The sequence below is a fragment of the Rhinolophus ferrumequinum genome, chromosome 22 (assembly GCF_004115265.2).
Source record: "Rhinolophus ferrumequinum isolate MPI-CBG mRhiFer1 chromosome 22, mRhiFer1_v1.p, whole genome shotgun sequence".
In the NCBI taxonomy this organism is placed as follows: domain Eukaryota; kingdom Metazoa; phylum Chordata; class Mammalia; order Chiroptera; family Rhinolophidae; genus Rhinolophus; species Rhinolophus ferrumequinum.
The window spans coordinates 12899413-12922731 of record NC_046305.1 but is presented as its reverse complement, the minus strand read 5'-3'; the positions used below and the strand labels follow the sequence as shown (position 1 = coordinate 12922731).

Sequence of the window (23319 nt, the reverse complement as noted above, 5' to 3'; positions counted from 1 at the left end):
TTCTTCCTGGGAGGAAAGGACTCCAGTAGTTCTCATCCTGCCTCCAACTATCTTTTACTGGGGCTAAGTCCTGGGCTAATGCAGAGGTAACACACAAAACACACAAAAGTACAAATCATAGTTTAAATGATGACGACTACATTAAAATTTTTAATTTCTGTAAAATGAAAGCTATATAAGCAAAGTAAAAATACAGTGCACAGTCTGGGAGAAGGTATTTAAAATAACTTACATGAGCTCATTATTCGGAATATATCAAAAATACCTCCTACCCAGTCAATAAGAAAGATAACCAAATAGAAAAATAGATGCCAAAATATGAATAGTCAGTTCACAAATGGGAAGAGCCAGATAGCCAATAAACAAGAAAAGATACTCAACCCCACTAATAACTGTCAAGAACTCTGAATAGTCTGGGATTATGCCCTACTTGCAGGCTAACAAGTTAGAATGACAATTGCACGGATGCTGCCAAAGGGCGCAAAACTCCTGGATCAGAGACGAAAGACTGTTGATAACAGCACAGCCAGCAGCACAAGCTTCATGTCTGTGTCCTTTCCCCTTGAGTCCACAGGAGCAAAGTAGATCAGAGAAGCCCAGGTAGATCCTGCACACACACACAGTGTGTCTGTCATAGCCTAGGAACCCTAAGCTTAGGGAACGCCAGTCTTTTATAATGAGCCGCAGGCAAACTTACCTAACCTTTGCCCTGGAGAACGTACTATCTCTATTATTCTGGACAGTAAACAAACCTGCCCTCTATTCTGTTGTCCAAGGCTGTGCACTATCCAGACATCCTTGAAAAGATAGTCTGGAACAAAATCTGTCATTATCTCTGCTCATAAGAGGTGCAGAATCACGAAAGGCCCTTGGAGAATTATCTCCCAACAATAATCATGGAATGCAGACTCAAACATTTAGATGTAATTTCACACTGGTCCGATGGGCAACATGGAAACATCTGCAAACGTTAGCATTAGGATGTGGAGCAGCAAGAGCTCTCCTGCATTGCTGGTGAGAATGTCAACTGTTACAAGCACTGTGGAGGTCAGTTTGGCAAGATCGAGTAAGATCTACAGCCCAGCAAGTCTACCTCCAGATATGTACCCTAGAAATACTGTTGGACATGTATATTAGGAGACAGGATTAGAAACATTTATTACAGCATTATTTGTAATAGCCAAAAATTTGTTTTATCAGCCTTTATATTCCTCTGTAGGCTGTACTTAAAATGTTGTTTAATTAAAATCACACACACACACACACACACACACACACACACATTTTGTTACCAAATGCTTTTGAAAGATAAACCACTAAAATTGTGCGTATACAGTACAGTGGGAGGTAAAGTAACCTCTAGGCTCCCTTCCATAAACAACCCTCTAAAGTAGCTATTTTCCCCATTTTACAAAAGAGGAAACCAAAACCCAACCAACTTAAATTTACCTACGGAAACCAGAAATGCAAACCCATATCTCTAGATTTACCAGGAAAGGAGAGAGAAATGAATGCCTTCCCCATGCCTCCTTCTGCAGCATTCAGGTTTCTCACTCCTCTAACAGGTTTCTGTGATAATTCTGTCATACAGCTCTTCTAACATCACCAAGAGCTGGCCATTCTAAACGCTAAATTTCAACCCAGAAAACTTTCCTTGGCCACTTCCACAGCCATGGTGCAATCTGGGACAACCAGGCATAAGTGAAACAGAGAATCAGTAAAGAGAAAGAAGAAACTCATCCCAGTGACTGTGAGGCCGTCAGTACAAAATTCAGGGCTACCTTTTTTTTCCAGGTGCCTGGCTTTAAGTGAGCTTTTTCTTTTGCTCCAAAATACTTGCCATGAGCTCCAGCGTTGCCTCCTCTGCTTAGGAAGACCACCCTGCCCGTGCATCCATGTGCACTGCTAAACCTATTCTTATTTCCACCCCCGCATTCCTTCTTGCATCTGCTAGTTCAGACATTTTTTAGTGCCTTGTCTATGGCATGTGTTGTGTTTTCCTTTCATGTCTCCATCCAGAAACTGTAGAAACAGCTTAACCAGCCTGAATGTGCCCTTTAGAATGTAGATGAGTCACTCTGTCATTTCTAGTTAACTATTAGGGATGAATGCCTTTATGCATGTGGGACTACGTCCATTTACGTCTGATAGATGTAAAACGCATTCCAGACAGCAACAGGGTTGGGGTTTTACAAAAGGTCTTGCTGACTGGCTTCAAAATAAGTTGTATTTTCTTTATATACTGATAAAGACAAAATCTCGTAAGATATATTATTAAGTGAAAGGATTAAGGTGAAGAACAATGTATGTAGTGTGCTGCCATGAATATATACATATTTGCTAGTAAATGCATAAGACATCTCTAAAGGGATACACAAAATGCTAATGCTGGTTAAGGGAAGAGGAACTCAGACAACTAGAGGGGCTAAAATACAAGCATAGGAGACAATTTTTGTCCTATCAACCCTTTAATAACTTCTGTATCTGGAACCATATGTATATATTACTTGTTTGAAAAATTAAATTTAAATTATTTTAAATCTAAACATCATAGTCTCTGTAAGTACTGTGAATATGATTTGCCTTCTTAATTGTATTTTATTCATTTTGCAAATATTTATTGAGCCCCTACTATTTGCTAGATAAACTATACCAAACATCCTATTTAAGATAAGGGATGCCCCAGACTTTGGGTGTCCTTCACCTCCCATCCCCTAACCATAATGGTAAGTGTGTGAACTAACACTGGATCTAATCTGGGAAAACTATGGGCTTGGGTTTCAATGCCAGCAAACCTGGAAATGATGCTTCTTGAGCCAGAAGCAATAAGGAGTTGGAACTGAGACCCTGTACATAAGCCAGGAGCTTCAAAGAGCTTACCCGCAGTTTAAAAAAAAAAAAAATTTGCAATAGATCAGAAAAAGTTGTCCCACCTAGTATAAGGAAGGAAGCTTATCTGCCGCAGACCAGAATCTAGGTGGAGGAAAAAAAGCCCCACTTCACCCAAGTTTGGGGTTTAAATTTATACTCTCCCATTGTTTCAGAAACCTTCAGGTAAAGAAATTAACATAGTAAGTGTGCTAGGCTGACTACCTCTGAGGTACTGGCAGAAGCAAATGCTAAACTTCTCTTGAGGGACACATCCTCACCCAAGACAGCACAAAATTCCTGTAGAAAGAAGCCCTGCTGAAAATGAGCTCACAATCCAAAATTACAAAATACACTTGAGTGAGTATCAACAGACATGGTAAACCACAGGGTTAGACTTCAAGGAACTTCAGTAAAACTACTAGATAGAAATTATCAAAATAAATGTATATAAAATCAAGAAATCAAAGACACAAAAGCAAGACACTCAAAAAAGGAATAGGCAGAATTGAAAGAGAACCAAATAGTACTTAAATAAATTTAAAAAAATACAGAAATCTTACAATGGATAGGTTAAAGTGCAGAATTGGCACAAGTTAAAAAAAAATGGTGAACTGAAAGATAGTTCTAAAAGGTAGCACAGAAAGATGAAGAAATGGAAATATAAAGGATACTTTGAGAGTAGAATGAGAACGTTCAGCCTTTTTCCATAGGAGTTCCAGAAGGAGAAATTAGAGAAGAATCAATGTTTGAGGATATATTTACTGATAATTTCCATAATTGATAAAACATTGAAATCTTCAGATTCAGGAATTGTAAGATCTGATCAGGATAAGATATTCATCCAATGGAATCCTACACAGCAATGAGAAAAAAAAGTACAACTACATTCAACAACATGAATGAATCTTTCAAACATACTGTTGAGTTCAAGATGCCAGATACAAAAGAGTACATACTATATTCTTCCATTTTTATGAAGGTCAAAAACAGGAAAAACTCATGTCCAGCATTAGTAGACAGGATAATTGTTACCTTGGGGAAGTGAGTAGGTAGCATTTGAAGGAGTTAACAGGACAGAGGTTCTTCTGAGATGCTAATAATGATCTGATTCTTTATTGGAGTGACATTGGTTAATAAAATTATATAAGTTTCAAGTGTATAATTGTATAATACGTCATCTGTATATTGCATTGTGTGTTTACCACCCAAAGTCAGTCTCCCTCCATCACCATACATCATATTTCATGCCTTTTACCGTCTTCCCTCTGGTAACCAGCATACTGTGTCTGTGTCTATGAGTACTTATTTGTTTGTTTGTTGCTTTCAGTTTTACATTGCACATATGATTGAAATCATATGGTTCTTGACTTTTTCCATCTGACTTACTTAGCATGATAATCTCATCATCCATCCATGTTGTCATAAATGGCACTATTTCATCTTTTCTTGTGGCTGAGTAGTTTTCCATTGTATATATGTACCACATCTTCTTTATCCACTCATCTATCCAAGGAAACTTTAGTTGTTTCCATGTCTTGGCCACTGTGAATGATGCTTCAATGAATATAGGAGTATATATATCTTTACAAATTCTCAAATTTTTCTCAAAACTCCGGAAGAGGGTTTGCTGGGTCATGTGGTAATTCTAGTCTTAATTTTTTGAGGAACCTCATAGGGTTTTCCATAGTGACTGTACTAATTTACATTCCCACCAACAGTGTATGAAGGTTTCTTTTTCTCCACAGCCTCTCCAACACTTGTTATTTCTTGTCTTGTTCGTAATAGCCATTCTAACATGTGTGAGGTATCTCATTGTGGTTTTGATTTGCATTTCCCTAATAGCTAGTGAAGTTGAGCATCTTTTCATATATCTGTTGGCCTTTTGTATGTCTTCTTGGGAGAAGTGTCTGTTCAGGTCCTCTGCCCATTTTTTAATTGGATTGTTTGGTTTTTTGTTGTTGAGTTGTATGAGTTCTTTATATATTTTGGATATCAGCCACTTATCAGAGGTGTTGTTTGCAAATATCTTCTGTTTGCTTGGTTGCCTTTTTGTTTCGTTCATGGTTTCTTTTTAGTTTGATATATTTCCATTCATTTATTTTTGCTTTTACTTCCCTTGACTTTGAGGTCAAATTCATAAAATCCTCTCTAACACCACGGTCTATAAGTTTAATACCTGTGCTTTCTTCTATGTACCTTCTTGTTTCAGGTCTTATATTTAGGTCTTTGATCAAATTTGAGTTAATTTTTGTATATGGTTACAAATAGGAGTGTAGTTTCATTCTTTTGTCTGCAGCTTTCCAATTTTGCCAGCACCATTTATTGAAGAGGCTTTCTTTTCTCCATTATATGTTTTTGGCTCCTTAATCAAAAATTAATTGTCCATGTATATGTGGGTTTATTTCTGGGCTCTCAGTTTTGTTCCATTGGTCTTTGTATCTGTTTTTCTGCCAATACCATGCTGTTTTGATTATTGTCGCTCTGTAGTATAATTAATTTGAAGTCAGAATGTGATACCTCCGGCTTTATTCTTTTTTCTCAGTATTGCTTTGGTTATTCAGGGTTTTTGTGGTCCAGTGATCTGATTCTTGATCTATGCATTATTTAGTTATGCAGATAAGCTCATCTTAAGAAAATTTATATACATGATTATGGAACTCTTCTGTATGTATTTTATACTCAAGTAAAAAGTTTACACACAAAAAAAAAGTCCAGGGGCAGCCGGATGGCTCAGTTGGTTAGAGCGCGAGCTCTGAACAACAGGGTTGCCGGTTCGATTCCCCCATGGGCCAGTAAGCTGCACCCTCAACAACTAGATTAAAGGACAACAACTTGAAGTTGATGAGCCCTGGAGAAACACACTGTTCCCCAATATTCCCCAATAAAATTTAAAAAAAGAAGAAAACAACGACCAAACCTGGACTGACATAAAGTGGTATTACTGTTTTCATATATATAATCTCTTCACCTTTCCAACAAATGTCTGAGCCAGACCTCCTTTCCCTCCATTTGCAGGTGAAAGACTGAAGTACAGAGAGAGGAGGTGACCTTGACAGGGTTACAGAAGTTGTAGGTAGCAGACCCAAGAAACTTGTGCAGGTCTTCTGATTCCACTTCCAGTCCTCTTTGCATAGTTTCATAAATAATCGCAGTCCTGGTATCCTTTTAAAGCAGACATTATTTTGTGGAAAATAATCTCTTCTAGAAATAAAATATATGAATATCCATTATCATTGGTCACCTCAGTGAGTCAAGACTATTTTTCAAAACTATTTATGAGTAAACACATATTTCAGTATCTGTGTCTATTGGTGAGCTTTTATGTAAAAGTCTTATTTCTGTTCACTGAGAGTTTAAACATTAATAAAAATGATCCCTGATTCAGGAATCCTGCCCAAAATTGATCTAGTAAAACAACCTCTATTTTTCTCTCTCAGATTATATGATTCATTGTAGAAAGAACAAACCAAATACCATATATGTTATCATCAAGATAATTAAATGCTTGTACACCTGAAATATATGTAACTTTACTAACAGTTGTCACCCCAATAAATTTTAATTTAAAAAAAAAAGGAAAAAAGATAATTAAATACTAAATAATATCACATTAGTAAGAGGTTTTGTCATTACAAATGTATAAAACTAAAGTACTCAGACAACCCAGGAGTCTTTCGTGAAATTAACATTTTAAGTTTAATTAATAATCACTTATAGGAGGGACTCATTTTCAGTTTGGATTTTTTTAATCAGGTCACTGATTTTTGCCAGTTTTTAAGGTCATCAAAACAGAGTTTGGCATGTGATGATAATAATCATAATAATAATCACAATAATAATAATTACCATTTATTAAGTGCCTACTATATGCCAGGGAATCTACTAGGCACATTTTATCTATTTAGTCATTTAACATTTAATATTTTTTATTTAATAGGCACTCAATAGCTATTTGTTGATTTTATTTTATTTTAGGACCCTTAACCTATTCTTGGAACTTTCATAAAACTCTAAGTATAGTTAAATCAGTGAGTGCAGACAATGTTGGGGACGTCTTGGGGGTCTTAGCTATTATTTTTTATGAATTATGGTTTGGCTTGACAGCTGTCCTTGTGTTGACAGCTCTTCTGATTATAGCAGTTGTCAAACTCCATCCTTAAGCAGGTTGTAAATCCTGACTTCTTCCGATTAAAACTGGGTCAGAGCCAATGGCAGGTTAACTAGAGGCCAGTATTCTACTGTACATTCTCACTAGTTCATTCCAAATGGGCTTTGCATAGCAATATACTAAAACCCCCATTTGCCTCTATTTTCCTTTGGTATCTTTGAATCTTCAGATATCAGTCCCCCTGTTATTTTGTGATTAAACATGGTCCTTGCTGAAGAGTATATTAGTATAAGAGTGATCTTCCTCGTAAATGGCCTGTTAGCCTTCCCCTCCTCTCCCTCCACTGGGAATACTCACATCATTGCATCTGTGTCTCCCAGGGGAAATCAAGGCTTTGCCTTGCACGTGCAGTCATGTGATTTCAGAGTGGGCAGACTTTGTATCCTCATGAGCCCTCGGTCTTCCACGTAAAGCACCATCTGTTCTGTTCCTTCCACGCTGTTACAGGGCAGTGGGAGGAGGCATTAGACTGAAAATAAATAAAATAAAAAAAGAAAGAAATTCATCATCAAAACCCTGAGGATTAATGGAGTCAGAAGGCTCACTGCTCTGAATGAAAATTCATCTTCACCTGTGCCAGTGTCAGGCTGCTTCTGTGGCACTTGACAAATAGAGGTTCCCAGGGTGCCATAAATTCAGCAAGTATTCTAATCCCTACAGACTTGCTCAAGCTTTTCCGAGATGGGCTTATGACTGTTTTTGTATTTCTCAGTACATTGTGGGCACCGATACATCCCCTCGTTAATTGGGTAAAATGTTAACCCCCTTTCCTTCTCATCCCACTCTCATCTTCTTTGCTTTTGTCCATTTTGAGGGGGTGGGCAGCTCACCCAGCTCTGAAAGATGACTCTGCCTCGTGAATTGTGCTTCACTGAAGATGCCAAAGGCAGAGAAATCAATTAACTAATGAATTTTGAGCAAATACTAAGTTCCCAGCACTGTGCTAGATGGAAAGGAGAGTACAAAAAGGCATAAAATCAAGTAGCTCACCGTCTAATTGGGGGTTCAAAGCCTATTTTTAAAAAACTGTTGGTAGGGCACCTGTGCGTGCCAGTTGGCTCTGTGCTAAACGTAAGCATGGCGGGTGCCTGTCAACAGTGAGTCTCCCAGATCTGGTGCCGCCAGGCCCTCCTCGTACCAGGGTCAGAATCACCTGTGTGCTCTCCCCATCCTGGAAATCAGTCTTTTCTCTTCTCTTCTCTTCTCTTCTTTTCTCTTCTCTCCTCTCCTCTCCTCTCCTCTCCTCTCCTCTCCTCTCCTCTCCTCTCCTCTCCTCTTCTCTCTTCTCTCTTCTCCTCTCCTCTCTTCGCTTCCTTTTTGTCTCAATTACAACTTCCTGATCGCCTATGCTCTCACATCAGTCTGTCTTTGCATGAACCCCAAGCCTTTGTTAATAAAACTTTCCTTCTGTATACCATATTCCTTACTCTGAAATACTGTTTTGCAACCATTAAATTCCAAATTTAAATCTCACTTTACAGTTAGACTTGAGCTAAAATTTTATTTACATTTGTTAGATTGGAGGGGATTGTTATACAGCCCCGTTAGCCTTTTCTCTGCTGGTCAGCTAGTCCTCTAGATGTGGAACTTAAAACTTTAAGCTCCGTTCCTGGGTTAGTACTCATAGATTATACCATCTCTCACTGCTTGAGAGGTCACTGCATCATACAGCATATATGAAATTAATGCCTCTTTGTCTGAGATGGCCAGCTTAGCGTTTTCAGCCCAAGTGCACATCTACTTAACCTTGATTTTCATGCTTAGTAGTCTCAAGTGTTGGGTTAAATTTGCGCTAAGTGTGGCCTGACAGATCATGCTAGTTATTATCCTGTATTACAGATTTATACACTGGGAAATTTATTCCTCTGATACTGCTTTAAAAGTTCCAATTTTAAAAACCTAACCAAATGTTTCTCACAATAAGTTGAGACTGATAGCTGCGGCAAAAGTTAAATGATTATTTCTCAAAATATAAATGTCATACAGCTAGTTCTATGCAGAATAAATATCTTCTTCTCACAGCTACTTGATACTAGGCAATTTGTCTTTAACTTTGTTATATCTTGTAAGAAACTGTCTTCCATTGGAATCTAATTTTGTGTACAGTGATCCATGGTAGAACCTTTCAGAAATTTAAAATAAAAATGTTCATTATATTATTTGGGGGGGTAATTTTAAATTCTCAAGGGGATGTTATACTCCTAAACACTTTCTGTTGAATCCTGGGCCTTGGTAAAGGTATGTGGTCTCCACCTTCCTCCCTGGCAGTTGCTTACCCCAAAATATGACCTCAACCCGTCAATGCCTGTGCCAGAATTGAAATAGGCAATTATTGCCTTTCTCTGCCTTTCTACTACCTTCTATTCATTCATTCATCAAATATTAGGTTAACATTTATAATTTTAGTAGCCTTCTAAGAAATCCCACTCCACTGAAGGTAGAGAAAGGCTCCCAGTTGATCTGATTTTAGCTCAGAAGAATTTCTGCCCTCCACCTCTGTTCCTTTAGAACCACCTCTGAGCCTGTGCTGTGGTGGATTAGAGTGGATGGGGAATGTGAAGGGGTCACCAAAGCTGTCCCAAGTTCATAACTCATCACAACCCCTTTTGGGCTGTTGGCTCTATGGCCACTTCACAGCATATAACCAGGGATCCCTGAGCTGGAAGAAGCCCTCCGTGGAGTGAAGACAGTCAGGGGAGCCAGTGAAACTACTGCACCCTTACCTGAGTGCCAACAGAGAGCAAAAGAGAAAACGCCATACTACGTCATTTGAAACCACACTCCTGGAGAGTTCTGCTTCCGTTTAACATCCAGCAAAGAAAACTGGATTCCAAAGGGTGACAAGTGCCTACAAGACACACAAACTGTTTCACCTTCGGTGGAGCATCTGAGGAGTAGGCAGCCACCAAAACAGTAGATGAGAGGAAAACCACTGAAATTAACAAATACTTCACGTGAACTAGTATGGCATTTTAGAACAACTCAGACCCAAGAAGAATCCTCACTCAAGTGCTCTCTTTCATTAACTGACTCTTTCATTAACTGATTAAGAGAGATTGAGAGCAGAAGGAGCCCTCCTCAGTGGCGCAGAGGCATGAAACCTGACCACTTTACTGCACCCTTATTTCATACGAAGCAAAATCTTAAACCATGGGGGAAAGAGCAAAACATTTCTGTCCTCTTCTCCTCCTGTCCCTGGGCCCAGGCAGATATCCACTGCTGTTGGAAGAGGAGTAAAGGAAAAATCTGTTTACCTCCAGGGAGGGACAGGGAACCCCTGGGCTCAGGACCCTGTATTGACACAAAGCAGAGGTCTCTTATCACCCACAAAACTCCAACCCTAGTGCCGCTGCTGACTAGATTGCTCAGCACCCATACTCATGGCATAACTTAAGAAGAGGCGTAATTTCTAGGGGTAAATAGTATTATTTACTTTACCCTCCTCTGTCCTACACACAATGCTGTGCATTCAGTCAAAAAATATGAGACACAAAAATGCAAGGAACAAAATAACCCATTGTCAAGCACTAAATCACTAATTGACAGAGCAAGTAGATAAAAATTCAGCAAGGATATGAAAGACTTGAACAGTTCTGCTAATCAACTTGACTTAATTGACATCTATAGATCATTCCACCTAATAAACAGAATAAACTTATTTCAAGTACACATGGAACACTTTACCAAGATGACACCCTGTTCTAGATGATAAAACAAACCTCAACAAATATAAAAGAAATCTTACAAAGTTTGCTTGGTGACCACCACAGAATTAAATTAGAAATCAATAACAGACACATATCTGGAAAATCCTCCATTGTAAGAAACTTAAACATACTTCTAAATAATGCATAGGTCAAAGAAGAAATTTCAGGGGGAATTTAAAAAAATATTTTGAATTGAATGAATATGAGCACCCTACCAAAATCTGTGGGATGTAGCTAAAAGCAGTGCTTAAAGGGAAATTAAATGTTTTTATTAGAAAAGAAGAAAGATTTCAAATCAGTGATTTAGGATTCTACCTCTAAAAATTTGAAAAAGAAGAGCAAATTAAGCCTAAGATAAGCATAGGAATAAAATAATAAAGAAGAAAACAGAAATCCTTGAAATAGAAAACCAAAATCAATGAGAAAATTATTGAAAACCTTTGAGAAAGGGTCAATAGAATTGAAAAACCTCAAGCCAGACCATTAAAAAAGAGGAAAAAGAAATGACCAATTTCAGGAATGAAAGAGAAATATCAACACAGATTCTACAGATATTATGAAGCAAATAAGGCAGCATTATGAACAGTTTTATACCAATAAATTAGATAACTTAGAGGAAATGGACAAATTTCTGAAAAGACACAAACTATCAAGTTTCTCTGAGAAAGAAATAGGTAACTTACATAGCCCTATATTTATTAATGACATTGAAAAATTTTCTCACAACAAAATCTTTAGGCCCTGATTAGTTCATTTGTGAATTCTACTAAATGTTTAAGGAAGAAATAATGCCGATTCTACGCACAAACTTTTCCAGAAAATAAAATATGAGAGAACACTGCCCACCTCATTCTATGAGGTCGACATTACCCTACAACCAAAACCAAAAAAAGACTTGAGAGGAAAAGATAACTACAGGCCAATATCTCTCATGAATATAGATGCAAAAATCTTCAGTAAAATGTTAGCAAATTGAGCCCAGCAATATACAAAAAGGATAATAAAGCATAATTGAATGTGTTTATCGCAAGAATGCAAGGTTAGTTCAGCAATTGAAAATCATTGTATTTTACCATATCAAACAGATCAAACCCAAGCCCAAAATATATGATCATCTCCTTATGTGTAGAAAAAGCAGTTGAAAAATACAACCTCTCTTCACGATTTAAACACACACACACACAACAAAATAGGAATAGAAGGGAGCTTCCTCAAATTGAGGAAATTGATAGCTAACGTCATCTCAGTGGTGAAAGGCTGAATGCTTTCCTTCTGCTGGGACCGTGACAAAGGTGTCCATTCTCTCCACTGTGATTCAGCATGGAACTGGCAGTTCTAGGCAGTGCAGTCAGCAAACAAAAGAAATAAAAGGTATATACATTGAAAAGGAAGAAATCAAACTTCCTTTAGTCAGAGATGACATGACCACCTATGTAGAAGACCCCAAAGAATCTATGTTTTTAAAAAAAAATAGTAGAATAAGTGAGTTCAGCAAGTTTCCAGGACGCAAAAATCAATACATAAAAATCAACCATTTTCCTATACACTCGTAACAAAACAATTGGACATTGAAAGTTAAAAACAAAGTCAATATACAAATATCAATTGTTTTTTCTTTACACTTGCAGTGAACCAATTGGAAATTGAAATTTTTAAAAATACCAATTACGGTAGCCTCAAAAAACATGAAACTCGTAGGGATAAAATACGTGCACAATTTATATGCTGAAAATTCCCAAACATTGCTGAGAGAAATTAAGGAAAATCTAAGTAAATGGAGAGAGATACTATTGTTTGAGGATCAGAAGACTCAGGATTCTTAAGCTATCCATTCTCCCCAAATTGAGCTATAGATTCAATGAAATTCCAATCAAAAATTCCAGCAGGACTTTTTGTAAAAATTTGCAAGCTGATTCTAAAAGTTATATGGAAAAGCAAAGGACACAGAGTAGCCAAAACAACTTTGAAAAAGAACAAAGTTAGAGGACCTACCCTGTGTTCAAGACTTACTATAAAGTTACAGAAATCAAGACAATGTGGTATTGCTATAAGGATATATATCAATGAAACATAATAAATAACCTAGAAAGACCAAATATTAGAACAAGGTACTCCTTGTGCTCTTATCACTTAGGAAGTTACAAGGGTTGTAGGAGTTCTGTTCCAGGAACTGGGTACAGAGACCAATGTATATTTTTTCTATTTCCCACTCCCTCATTATCAGCATCTCCTATCAGAGTGGTACATTTGTTAGAATTGATACACCTATGTTGACATATCATAATTATGTCATAATCAGCCAAAGTTTATATTACTGTTCACTCCTGGCATTGTACATTCTATGGACAAATGTAGAATGACATGTATCCATCATTATGTTATCATACAAGTTCTTTAATAGATATAGCCCTATTCAGATTGCATATTTCTTGTATGAGTTTCGGCAAATTGTGTCTTTCAAGGAATTGGTCCATCTCATCTAAGTTATCATATTTGTGGGCACAGAGTTGTTCGGAGTATTCCTTTATTGTGCCTTTGTCCATTAAACCTGTAGTGGTGTCCGCTCTTTTCATTTCTGATATCAGTACAGTAGTCCCCCTTTATCCATGGTTTCGCCTTCTGAGATTTCAGTTACCCATGGTATGAAAATATTCAGTGGAAAATTCCAGAAATGAACAATTCCTAAGTTTTAAATTGTGTGCCATTCTGAGTAGCATAGTGAAATCTTGCGCCATCCTGCTCCGTCCCACATGGGACATCAACCATCCCTTTGTGCAGTGTGTCCCACGCCCATTAGTCACTTAGAAGCTGTCTTGATTATCGAGAGACCACATTCACATAACTTTCATTACAATATATTGTTATAGTTTTTTATTTTATTAGTTATTGTTGTTAATCTCTTACTGTGCCTAATTTATAAATTAAACTTTATCATAGGTATGAGTGTATAGGAAGAAACCTAGTGTGTGTGTGTGTGTGTGTGTGTGTGTGTGTGTGTGTGTGTATAGGGTTTGATGCTATTTGCGATTTCAGACATCCACTGGGGGTCTTGGTATGTAACCCCCTCAGATAAGAGGGACTGTAATATGTGTCTGTTCTCTTTTTTTTTTTTTTAGTTAGCCTGGCTAGAGGCTTATTGATCTCATTGACCTTTTCAAAGAATGAGCTTTTGGTTTGGTTGATTTTTTTTTCTGTTGATTTCCTGTTTTCAATTTCATTAATTTCAGTTATAATTCATATTATTCTTTCTGCTTACTTTAGATTTAATTTGCTCTTCTTTTTCTGGTTTCCTAAGGTGGAAATTTAGATTATTGATTTTATATCTTTCTCCTTTTCTAATATACGCATTCAGTGCTATAAATTTCTCTCTAAACACTGCTTTCAGTGCATCCCACAAATTTTGATAAGTTGTGTTTGCATTTTCATTTAGTTCAAAATACTTTTTAATTTCTCCTGAGATTTTTTTTCATCCCATGTGTTATTACTTACTATATAAACTTAACTATAAAGCTACAGAAATCAAAACAATGGTATAAGGGTAGATGTATATAGATCAATGAAACATGATAGAAAAAATGGTTAATTGATTTTTGACAAAAATACCAAGGCAATGGAAGAAAGGATAATCTATTTAAAAAATGTTACTGGAATAGTTGGGTATACACAAAGGAAAAACAGAAACGAACCTCAGCCCTTTCCTTAACTTGAAATGGATCAGTGACCTATAGGTAAGAACTGAAACTATAAAGAAATAGAAGAAAGTCTTTGTGATCTTGAAATACACAAAGGTTTCTTATAGGAAGAAAGGTGTCTATAGGACACAAAAAGCACAAACCATAAAAAAAATAAATTGAGCTTCATTCACAATTTAAAACTTTCACTCTTCAAAAGACACACTTAAAAAAATAAAAGACAAGTCACAGGCTGGGAGAAAATATTTATAAAACATATATTTGGGGGGGGAATAAACTTTTAACCAGAATATATAAAGAATAATTCCTACTTTGTAAGAAGACAACCCAATTAATAAATGGACAAAAACTTGAACAGATAAATCATCAAAGATAGATAGATAGTTGGCAAATAAGTGCATTAAAAAATGTTCATCATTAGATGTTAGGGAAGTGCAAATTAAAAAACCACGCTAAGAAGACCTGACTATATTCTTTATTGTACCTATGTACTATGACTATTATAACCTGTCTAGTAGTAAGCTGACTAGAATGGCGAAAAAGAATTTTAATGATAATAACAAGTGCTGACCAGGATGCAAAGCAACTGGAATTCCCACTATAACTCGTGGGAATGCAAACTTTGGAAGTTTGGTACTTTCTTATATAGTTAAATATTCACTTGCCGCATGACTCAGCAATCCCACTCCTAGATATTTACCCAAAAGATAGGAAAACGTAAAAGGTCCTCACAAAGACATGTGTCCAGGTGTTCATAGGATCTTTATTCATATGGTCAAAAAAAGGAAGCAACCCAGATGTCTACATACATCCATATAATGGAATACTGCTCAGCGATAAAAGGGAAGGAATACTCATACTTGCAGCAGCATGGATGAATCTTGAAAGCAATATTTATGCTAAGTGGAGAGGCCAGGCACAAAAGACTATATGCTATGTGATTTCTGTTTCTGGAGAAGGCAAAACTAGAAATAAGATCAGCGGTTGCCAGGGGTGTAGGTTTGGGGAGAGGGTTGACAGCAGAGAGGCAGGAAGGGAACTTTTGGGGTGATGGAAATGTCCTCTATTTCTGTTGTGGTGGTAGTTACACAAGTAGGTACATTTGTCAGGGCGCAGCAAATTTTATAAAGAGTGAATATTATCTTAATAAACTGTGAGGGGGAAATGAAGACAAAAACAGGGAATCTTGCTCTATATGTTAATTGGCACAATCCAAAGTAGATGAATGTAAATTGTAGTAAAAAATACAAGTAGAAATTTAATAACTGGTATTAACGGTTTTTGTCTCTTAAGCTTTTTATTTCCCAACCACATAAATGTGTCTAACAGTTAAGGACCCCATTAAGAATTTTCAATAATCCACATGTCTTTTTCACACCTACTGCCCTAGCTTGGTAAGGGAGACTACGTTAGGTCGGTAGCTCTTTGGCCAGCGTGGTTATGTAATATACGTAAATATATTTAACAGAGTATCCAGAGAAAGTGCTAAAAAACCTGAGGCCAAAATATGTCTTCAGAAAGTCACCCAATATATGTAATCAAGATAGCAATGTGTATGGTAGCGTTTGGTTTTCTTCAGATTCAAATCTCACCTCCCTGCTGAACTTATCAATATAGATATCCCCTAGCACCACGTATTTATCATGTCCAAGGTTACTTCTCCCCCCTGTTTCTGTTCCCCCAAAAACCTCCTGTTCTTCCTTCTTCTGGTTCCTTATTCTAGAGATAATGTCACCAACATCTGTTGGTCCCCAAGACTGGAAACATAGATGTCTTCTTTGTCCCATTGTTCTTTTGGGTTGATTTGTGAAAGCTTTTTAAATATTAAGGATATTAGCTCTGGATGTTGTCTGTCTTGTGTATGCAAATGTCTCCCAGTTTATGGTTAACCTTTGTATATAGTAATTGTGTGTGTGTGGTATAGATGTTTTAAATATTCATGTGTTCAAATTTATAAATTTTAGGTTTCTATACAAATTTATCAGTAATTTTCTTTATGGTGTCAGGATTTCATATCAAGTGTAGAAATATTCAGGTCATTTTATTCAGTGAGCATGATCACAGGCCAGTGAGCTTTTCAAAAACCTATAAAAATATTTTAAACCTAAAAGAAATTATTTTTTGTTCCAGAAAACAAAAGGAAAATTGCAAATATAAATAAGTAAGCTAAATGTTTAAGTGTCTATAAATATAACATTGTATCACCTTCATTAATTGTTAAATTTAATGTTCACAAACATTTTAAGTCCATTGCTGTGTCCTACCTGCCTGAATTTCAGCGACTCTCTTACTCAGTCCCTTCTTCATCTTCCTGCTGACACTGGCTAATTTCAAGCCCCCTAAAGAACTAAGTACCACAGTCTCCTAATTGCTCTACTGCCACAGATTCCGAGGCTCTCCAGGTCACTCTTTATAGACTTGCCTCCAAACACAGAGGCCAACCTGTGCCCCTCCCGTCCTCATGAATGCCGAACTTCTTAGGATGGGATGGAAGGCTCTCTGCTTTTGACCCCTGTTTCTCTGAGCCGGCAGTCCGTTCTCTCAGCGTTCATTCCCTGTGCTCCCAGGCCTCTGGTAGCGCTGTTTCCTCACTCTGCTCGGCCTTGCTTTCTCAGTTCACCTGGAATTTTACTCTGTCCTTCAAAACTCAGCCTACATACGACCGACTTGTGTTTTTCCTGCTTCTTCAACTTCCTCTCCCTCCACACCCACCTTTGCAGTGTGTGAGTGTGTGTGTGTCTGCCACAGTACTTATTCATTCTTTTGTGTTAGACTTGCTGAATTACATATGAGTCTCCCAGCTGTTTTATAAGTTCCCCAGAGCAGAAATCATACCTGGATCCTTGATAGGACTGACAGAGTGTGTAGTCAATAAAATACTCATTGAATCAAGCTTCTTATCCTTCCTTCTTTCCTTCTTTTAACCTTTTGTTGTTGCTGTTGTGGAATATACTACAAAAGAGTAATAAAATGTGTATGAGGAGTTTAAGATGTAGCTTTAAAATAATGGACCCACTACCTAGCTTAAACAGACCATTGCCAGTGCCTTGGAAAGCCCGTGTGCACCTACCACGCACGCGGCCTTCCCTATGCTGTCCCTCCCGCAGGTTCGCACTCTCCTGGATTCTATAGTCAGGATTTCCCTTATAGTTTCCCTGCATATTTGTGTTTCTGAACAACAGTGTTCTCTTTGTCTGTTTTTTAAATTTTGTTTAAATGGAATCACACTGTGTGTATTCTTCTGACTTGCTTTTTTCCTTCAACATAATGTTCTGGAGATAAACTCATGTTGTGTGAAGTTCATTCGTTTTCAACATTATATGGCATTTCATTGTAGAAGTAAACAATATTTTATTTGTTCACGTTATTCTGAATGTGCATTTGGGTTGTTTACATTTGGGGTTGGTTATGAACGGTGCTATGTACATTCTTGCCAGTGCCTCCTGGAGAGCACACGCAGAAGTTTCTGTAGAGTGTATGACTGGAAGTAGAATTGCTGGGTCGGAGCGTGTGCATTTATCTGGGTTTAACGTGTAATATGCCTCATTGTTGTCCAGCGTGACCACACCAGTGTACACTCTCCACAGTCGAGGGGGGCCTGGCCCTTGCTCTGTCCTCGGTGCTCGGTATTGTCTGAGTTGTTCACTTTCACCTGTCTAGTGGGTATGAAATGGTATCTCCTGGCTTTAATTTTCGCTTTCCTGATTACTAATGGGGTTGCTCATCGTTTCCCTTGTTTATTGCCATTTACGTCTCTCATTTTGTGTGAAATGCCTGTTTTTGTTGTAAGCCCGGTTGTCTCAGCGCCACCTAATTAATGGATCTTTGTTTCCTCACTGAGCCGCGATTTATGATCAGCATTGTTATAAATCCAGTTTCCATTATATGTGCAAAATGGGTGGCTCTCTGTTCTAGCCCTTTTTGGTCTGTTTGTCCATCCTGGGAGCAATACCATACCATCTTCATAATGAGTCTTGATACCTATAGGTCCTCTTCCCCTCCCAGTGACTTGTGTGACTGGTGTCATTTATTATTTAGGGAAATAAAAGATTATGTAGAGGGATGGGCTGATTACTAGGCCAGCCTTTTTTTTTTCATTTACAAATTTTAAACCTGTTAGTTACCCACTTACTCCTCTTCAAAGACAAAACATCGTCTTTTCTTTGACGTTTACAATATTTTTGGCTTTTTGACCTAGCCATAAACCTGTCATTATTCTAATCGCAGTAGATATTTAAACACTCTGCTTGTTCTTTCCCTTCATCTATCCTTCAAAACAGAATCCAAAAGCCTCACAATTTAAAAGTGTCCTTGGTTTGTTTGCTTCTGGGCAACAAAAAAAAAAGTGAATTTGATTTTCCTAACACTCGTAAGTCCACTGGATTGACACAGTTCTCGTTACGAAGCCTGATCCCTCCAGCCGCTGTAAGGGTTCTCAGTGTTCAGGATTCCTTATTTCTTAGCACTTGCCCTTCCTGCTGAAGTCTAGTGTCCCTTTGTCTCCAAGTAACCTTGTTTTCATATTTGTCGATTTCCCTGTTAGCTGCTGCCTGTGAGTTTTTGGACATCGTGGAGCTGCTGCTCCAGTCTGGCGCTGACCCCATGCTCCGAGACCAGGACGGCTGCCTGCCGGAGGAGGTGACAGGTTGCAAGGCCGTGTCTTTGGTGTTGCAGCAGCACACGACTGGCAAGGCTTAATCAGAAGATTGGAAAGCCACAGTCTGTAGCAGCACAGGGCTTCTGTGATGGAAAAAAATGGCGAAAATAATACTTCTTTTGCCACCCATCTTTGGTGTACACTGGCTAATAAAATCAGTTCTGAGGAACGGGGATTTTGAAGTCTCAGCGATTCATTCTCCGTGCATACGTTCCGGCGAGTATGGTTTTAGTGATGAACATGTGTGCTGTGTATAATACAAGCCAATTCTGCTGAGCGTGCGCTGAAATTCATCACTGCTCGCGATGGTGGGGAGAGGAGGAGGCACGTCGTGTTTCACAATATTAAACATGGCTGCTCTTTTAAGAAACATACAGCAGCGAAACACGACTGACAGCACTACACTGAGGGAGGGAAAGTCTCGTGAAATCCCAGTATGTGGGGATCAAAGGATCTTGGGGCACTGTGTACAGCGGCTCTGAGCAGGGAGCTAACGTGTCTGTTCCTGTGGCAGACACAATTGGGACGGTGGAGTAGGAGAGGGGTGTTAAGAAAAAGAAAGCGAAAGAGCAAAAGGGCAGAATTCTGTCACATAGAGATGAAGTCAGAGGAACAACCAGAAATACCAAAACCCTCAAAACCTTTGGCATTTTAGAATAGGATTCAGCAACCTCACGCTAGGAGTAAAAAAACAGATTCCAGAAAATTCACGAGTTAGGTTAGGATTTCTTAAACTCACCTTCACACAACGAAGAGGAATTTCTCTAGGGCCCTTCCAATTGGCTCTAAGGTCGCATATGGAACAGTTTTTTTACGAGCCCAGGCCTGAACTGTTAGGCCAGTTTGGGTCTAATATGAAATAGCCGTTAATGCCCCAATTCTTAGGTGTGATTGAAGTTATTTTTGGAGACCAGGAGAGCTTCTATTTTTTTATTCAAAACATCAACAAGTATGTCACAGTTTTTATTTAAAGGACAGACAAGTATGCCACTGTTGAAACTGGCTCCCTGCATTTTCCCTTTGAGCCTCAAGAACTCCATCTGTGGAATTCCTTGACATTTCTCATTCTCTAAGGAAAGTGGATAGTTGTCACAGGAAGACAAATGAAGTAAGAAGTAAGTTGAGATGCAAAGATGATGACTTAAAAGATAATTTTGCTAACGTGTCACTATTAAGATAACGAGCGATAAAGTTGCTCGGTGGAGCCCTCAACAACAGACACGATTTTCAGTAGCTCGAGCTAGCTTGTGCTTCTGGGACAAGCCCCTTTAGAGCAGAAATGAGGCATGTTAATGCTGCTTACTTTCTACCCCAACTTCTTATTTTCTGAGATGTAAACCAAACCATTACCAAGACTATTCATTTTTTACCTGTGTGTGGAGGTGACGTGCGTGTTAGTACATGCTGAAATGTTATGTAATTCTAGTGGAGCATTCGCTTCACTAGCTCTTCTTTTCCCACAGCCCAGCTACATTGCAACCTACTGCTTAGCTAAACTCTCATGTTCCACGTTGATTGAATGTGTTTTACGAAACATTATTCATTAGTTAGAGTAAGAGTGACCAAGATGTTACCGCAGCTTTTAATTGATGGTACAGTTGACCTTGAACAACACAGATCTGAACTGTGCGGGTCCACTTATACGTGGGTTGTTGTTTTTGTTTTCCATAAATACTGTAAATGTACTTTCTCTTCCTTATGATTTCCTTAATAACATTTTCTCTTCTCTAGCTTACTCTATTGTAAGAATATAGTATGTGATCCATATGACACAAAAATGTGTGTTCATGGACTGTTTATGTTATCAGTAAGGTTTCTGGTCAACAGTAGGCTGTTAGTAGTTAAGTTTTTGGAGCAGTCAAAGTTATACTCAGATTTTCAACTGCACGGGGCAGTTGGCACCCCTAATCCCCCCTGCCCCCTACCTCACTCCCCCACCCCCACTGTTCAAGGGTCAACTGTACTCAGTGCATTTTTAGGACATTTGCAAATGAAAAGGTGTTTATTCATTGCAGATTCACAGGGTAGTTTATCTGAGCAAGAAGCTATCAAGGAACTCCTTTTTTCATCTCTCTTTTGTAATTTGCCCTTGGTATTTCTTAGACAAGTTTTTATATAACCTGTTTTGCCACATCTGAAAACTGCACAGATGATTTTTAAGCAAAAAAAATGTAACTTGTTTTTTATTAATTTTAAAGATTACAAATTTACATTCAAAGCTACCGCTAAAAGTAGTCATTAACTTAACATTTCTCAAGTGCATTTTAAAAATCAGTTTTCAAAATCTCTTCTTTTGTCACCAGTATCTGAATTTTCAAAAACTTTACTATCATATAACAATCTGTGTGATTTAAGGGGAAGATTTCATCCATCAATGTCAGAGAAAACTAGATCTTGGTTTGTTGTAATTCCCCTGAAATTGTTGAATTATGTAGTGCATTGCACGTTAGACCATGAGTTGCTAAAGCTGCAGTAGTTCCCACCAAGCAAAGAACTCAAATTTACTGGCACAGAAAGCCTGTTCACTTCCGGTTCCCTGTGAATCATGTTGTCATGTCTTTCCACAGGCTCAAACAAGGACGTGCTTCAATGTGGTGTAAGTTTGATTCTGCTATGCACAAATTTTCTTTCCTGGTCAGATTAGTAATGTTTGAGCCAATTAGTGTTTTAAAATATCATAGAAAACCTTTTCCTGAAGGTTCATTTCTGGTCATGATTCAAAAAGAACTTCAAAATAATTGTTTAGCTTTTTTCAAAAAATGTTTACTGGGAATTCAGTTTACCTCATTCTTGGTTCAAACTCTCTGATTTGTTATTTTTGGTGTACATGAGAAGTCACAATCAGTTGAACAGTGGATACCTAAAGACATTTGTCAGTGTTATGAGCAGTTACCTTTTGCTACTTTACCACCTGTATTTTCAAGACTGTTTATATATTGCCTTTCTATTCTTATCTCATTCTCAATTCCACATTTATTGTCTTGTCGTCCAGCCACCTCTGTAGATGTGTATTTACGCATAAACACATACCTAGACCCATTTTCCTATGTCCTTAAAAAAGTGAAAAAGTACAAATTTGTTGCTTTGTTTGTTTGTTTCCTGAAGATGTTGTGATCAGAACGACACTAATGGCTCTCTCTGAATTGAATATTTATTCCTGACTGTCGTTTATAATGCCCTCCGCAAATTGATCTAAGAGGCCCGGATTGCCTCGCAGTAGTCTTGATGCACACTAGTGACAAATGAGAACTAAAAAGAGAATCGGGTAAGCAGACATCAAAGGGGAGGCCATGCAAAGTATCTGAATCACTGTTGTCTTCAGAGCTCTTGCTTGAGTCTACTACATCCATGAGTGTCCTTAAGTCTTGGGGAGTTCCAGGTCATTTTGTAAGGACTACCAACCTCTTTCCATAGAACACAGTGTTGTACGTGGAATTTCAAGTTCACATCTCTCCTGAAGCCCGTCTGTGGACTCCACAGGGAGGGGTCTGTGCATCCCACTTACAACTCCTTATTGCACTATTTCTTGAATGAGAATTCTTTTGTTGACTGACCCAATTTCCAGAGTTTTAATTGTTCCTACCAGACGACAGACGACATATGGGGTGCTGCCATGCCTACTTGAAAGAATGGGAGAAGTGCTTTTTTTAAAAAAAAAATAATAATTGGTCAAGATGTCAACAATACACATAGACTACAGACTACAGTTTTATCACTGACCACCACACTGGGAAATTTTTTTTAAGAAAAATTTTAAAAGTTGGCCAAAAAGTTGGACGCCGACTTCTGATTCTGCTACAGGACAAAAATGAACCCACGTGTTAGTTCTGTGTGACTAATGAGGCCTTTTCACATGTGTTGAGCGTCTGACTTTTCAGAATGCTTTCACAGGCGTTGTTTAATCTATCATCCCTCACAGTAACGCTCTGAAGTAAGTAGTGAAGTGCTATGAAGGCCACTTAAATGAGTATGAATCTGAGGCATAAATGGGTTCCTTCAACTGCCCAAGATCACAGAGTAGTAATAGAGCCACAATGGGGAACGAGTCTGCTGAATCTCAGTGCTTTCAATTCGTCCACAGAACTCACGTGAGGTCTTAAAGCTTTTCGTCCATTCAATCCACAAATATGTCTTGAGAGCCTACTAAATGGCAGGCACTGTTGTAGTCCACTGTCATTGTTTTTTCCCATTATCAGGTGTGTTTAGAATGTTATTCTAATGTGT

At 38.0% G+C, this 23319-nt stretch overlaps 1 protein-coding gene across 1 annotated transcript in view; it reads left to right on the top strand.

Moving 5' to 3' along the window:
- ACBD6 (acyl-CoA binding domain containing 6) overlaps positions 1 to 19270 on the top strand; it is a 136328-nt gene extending 117058 nt beyond the window's left edge. Inside the window, exon 8 of the mRNA XM_033094023.1 lies at positions 18982 to 19270. Within this exon, the coding sequence (XP_032949914.1) occupies positions 18982 to 19136 (155 nt within the window). The 3' untranslated portion in view covers positions 19137 to 19270. The remainder of the gene's footprint in view (positions 1 to 18981) is intronic.
- Positions 19271 to 23319: the final 4049 nt, after the last annotated feature.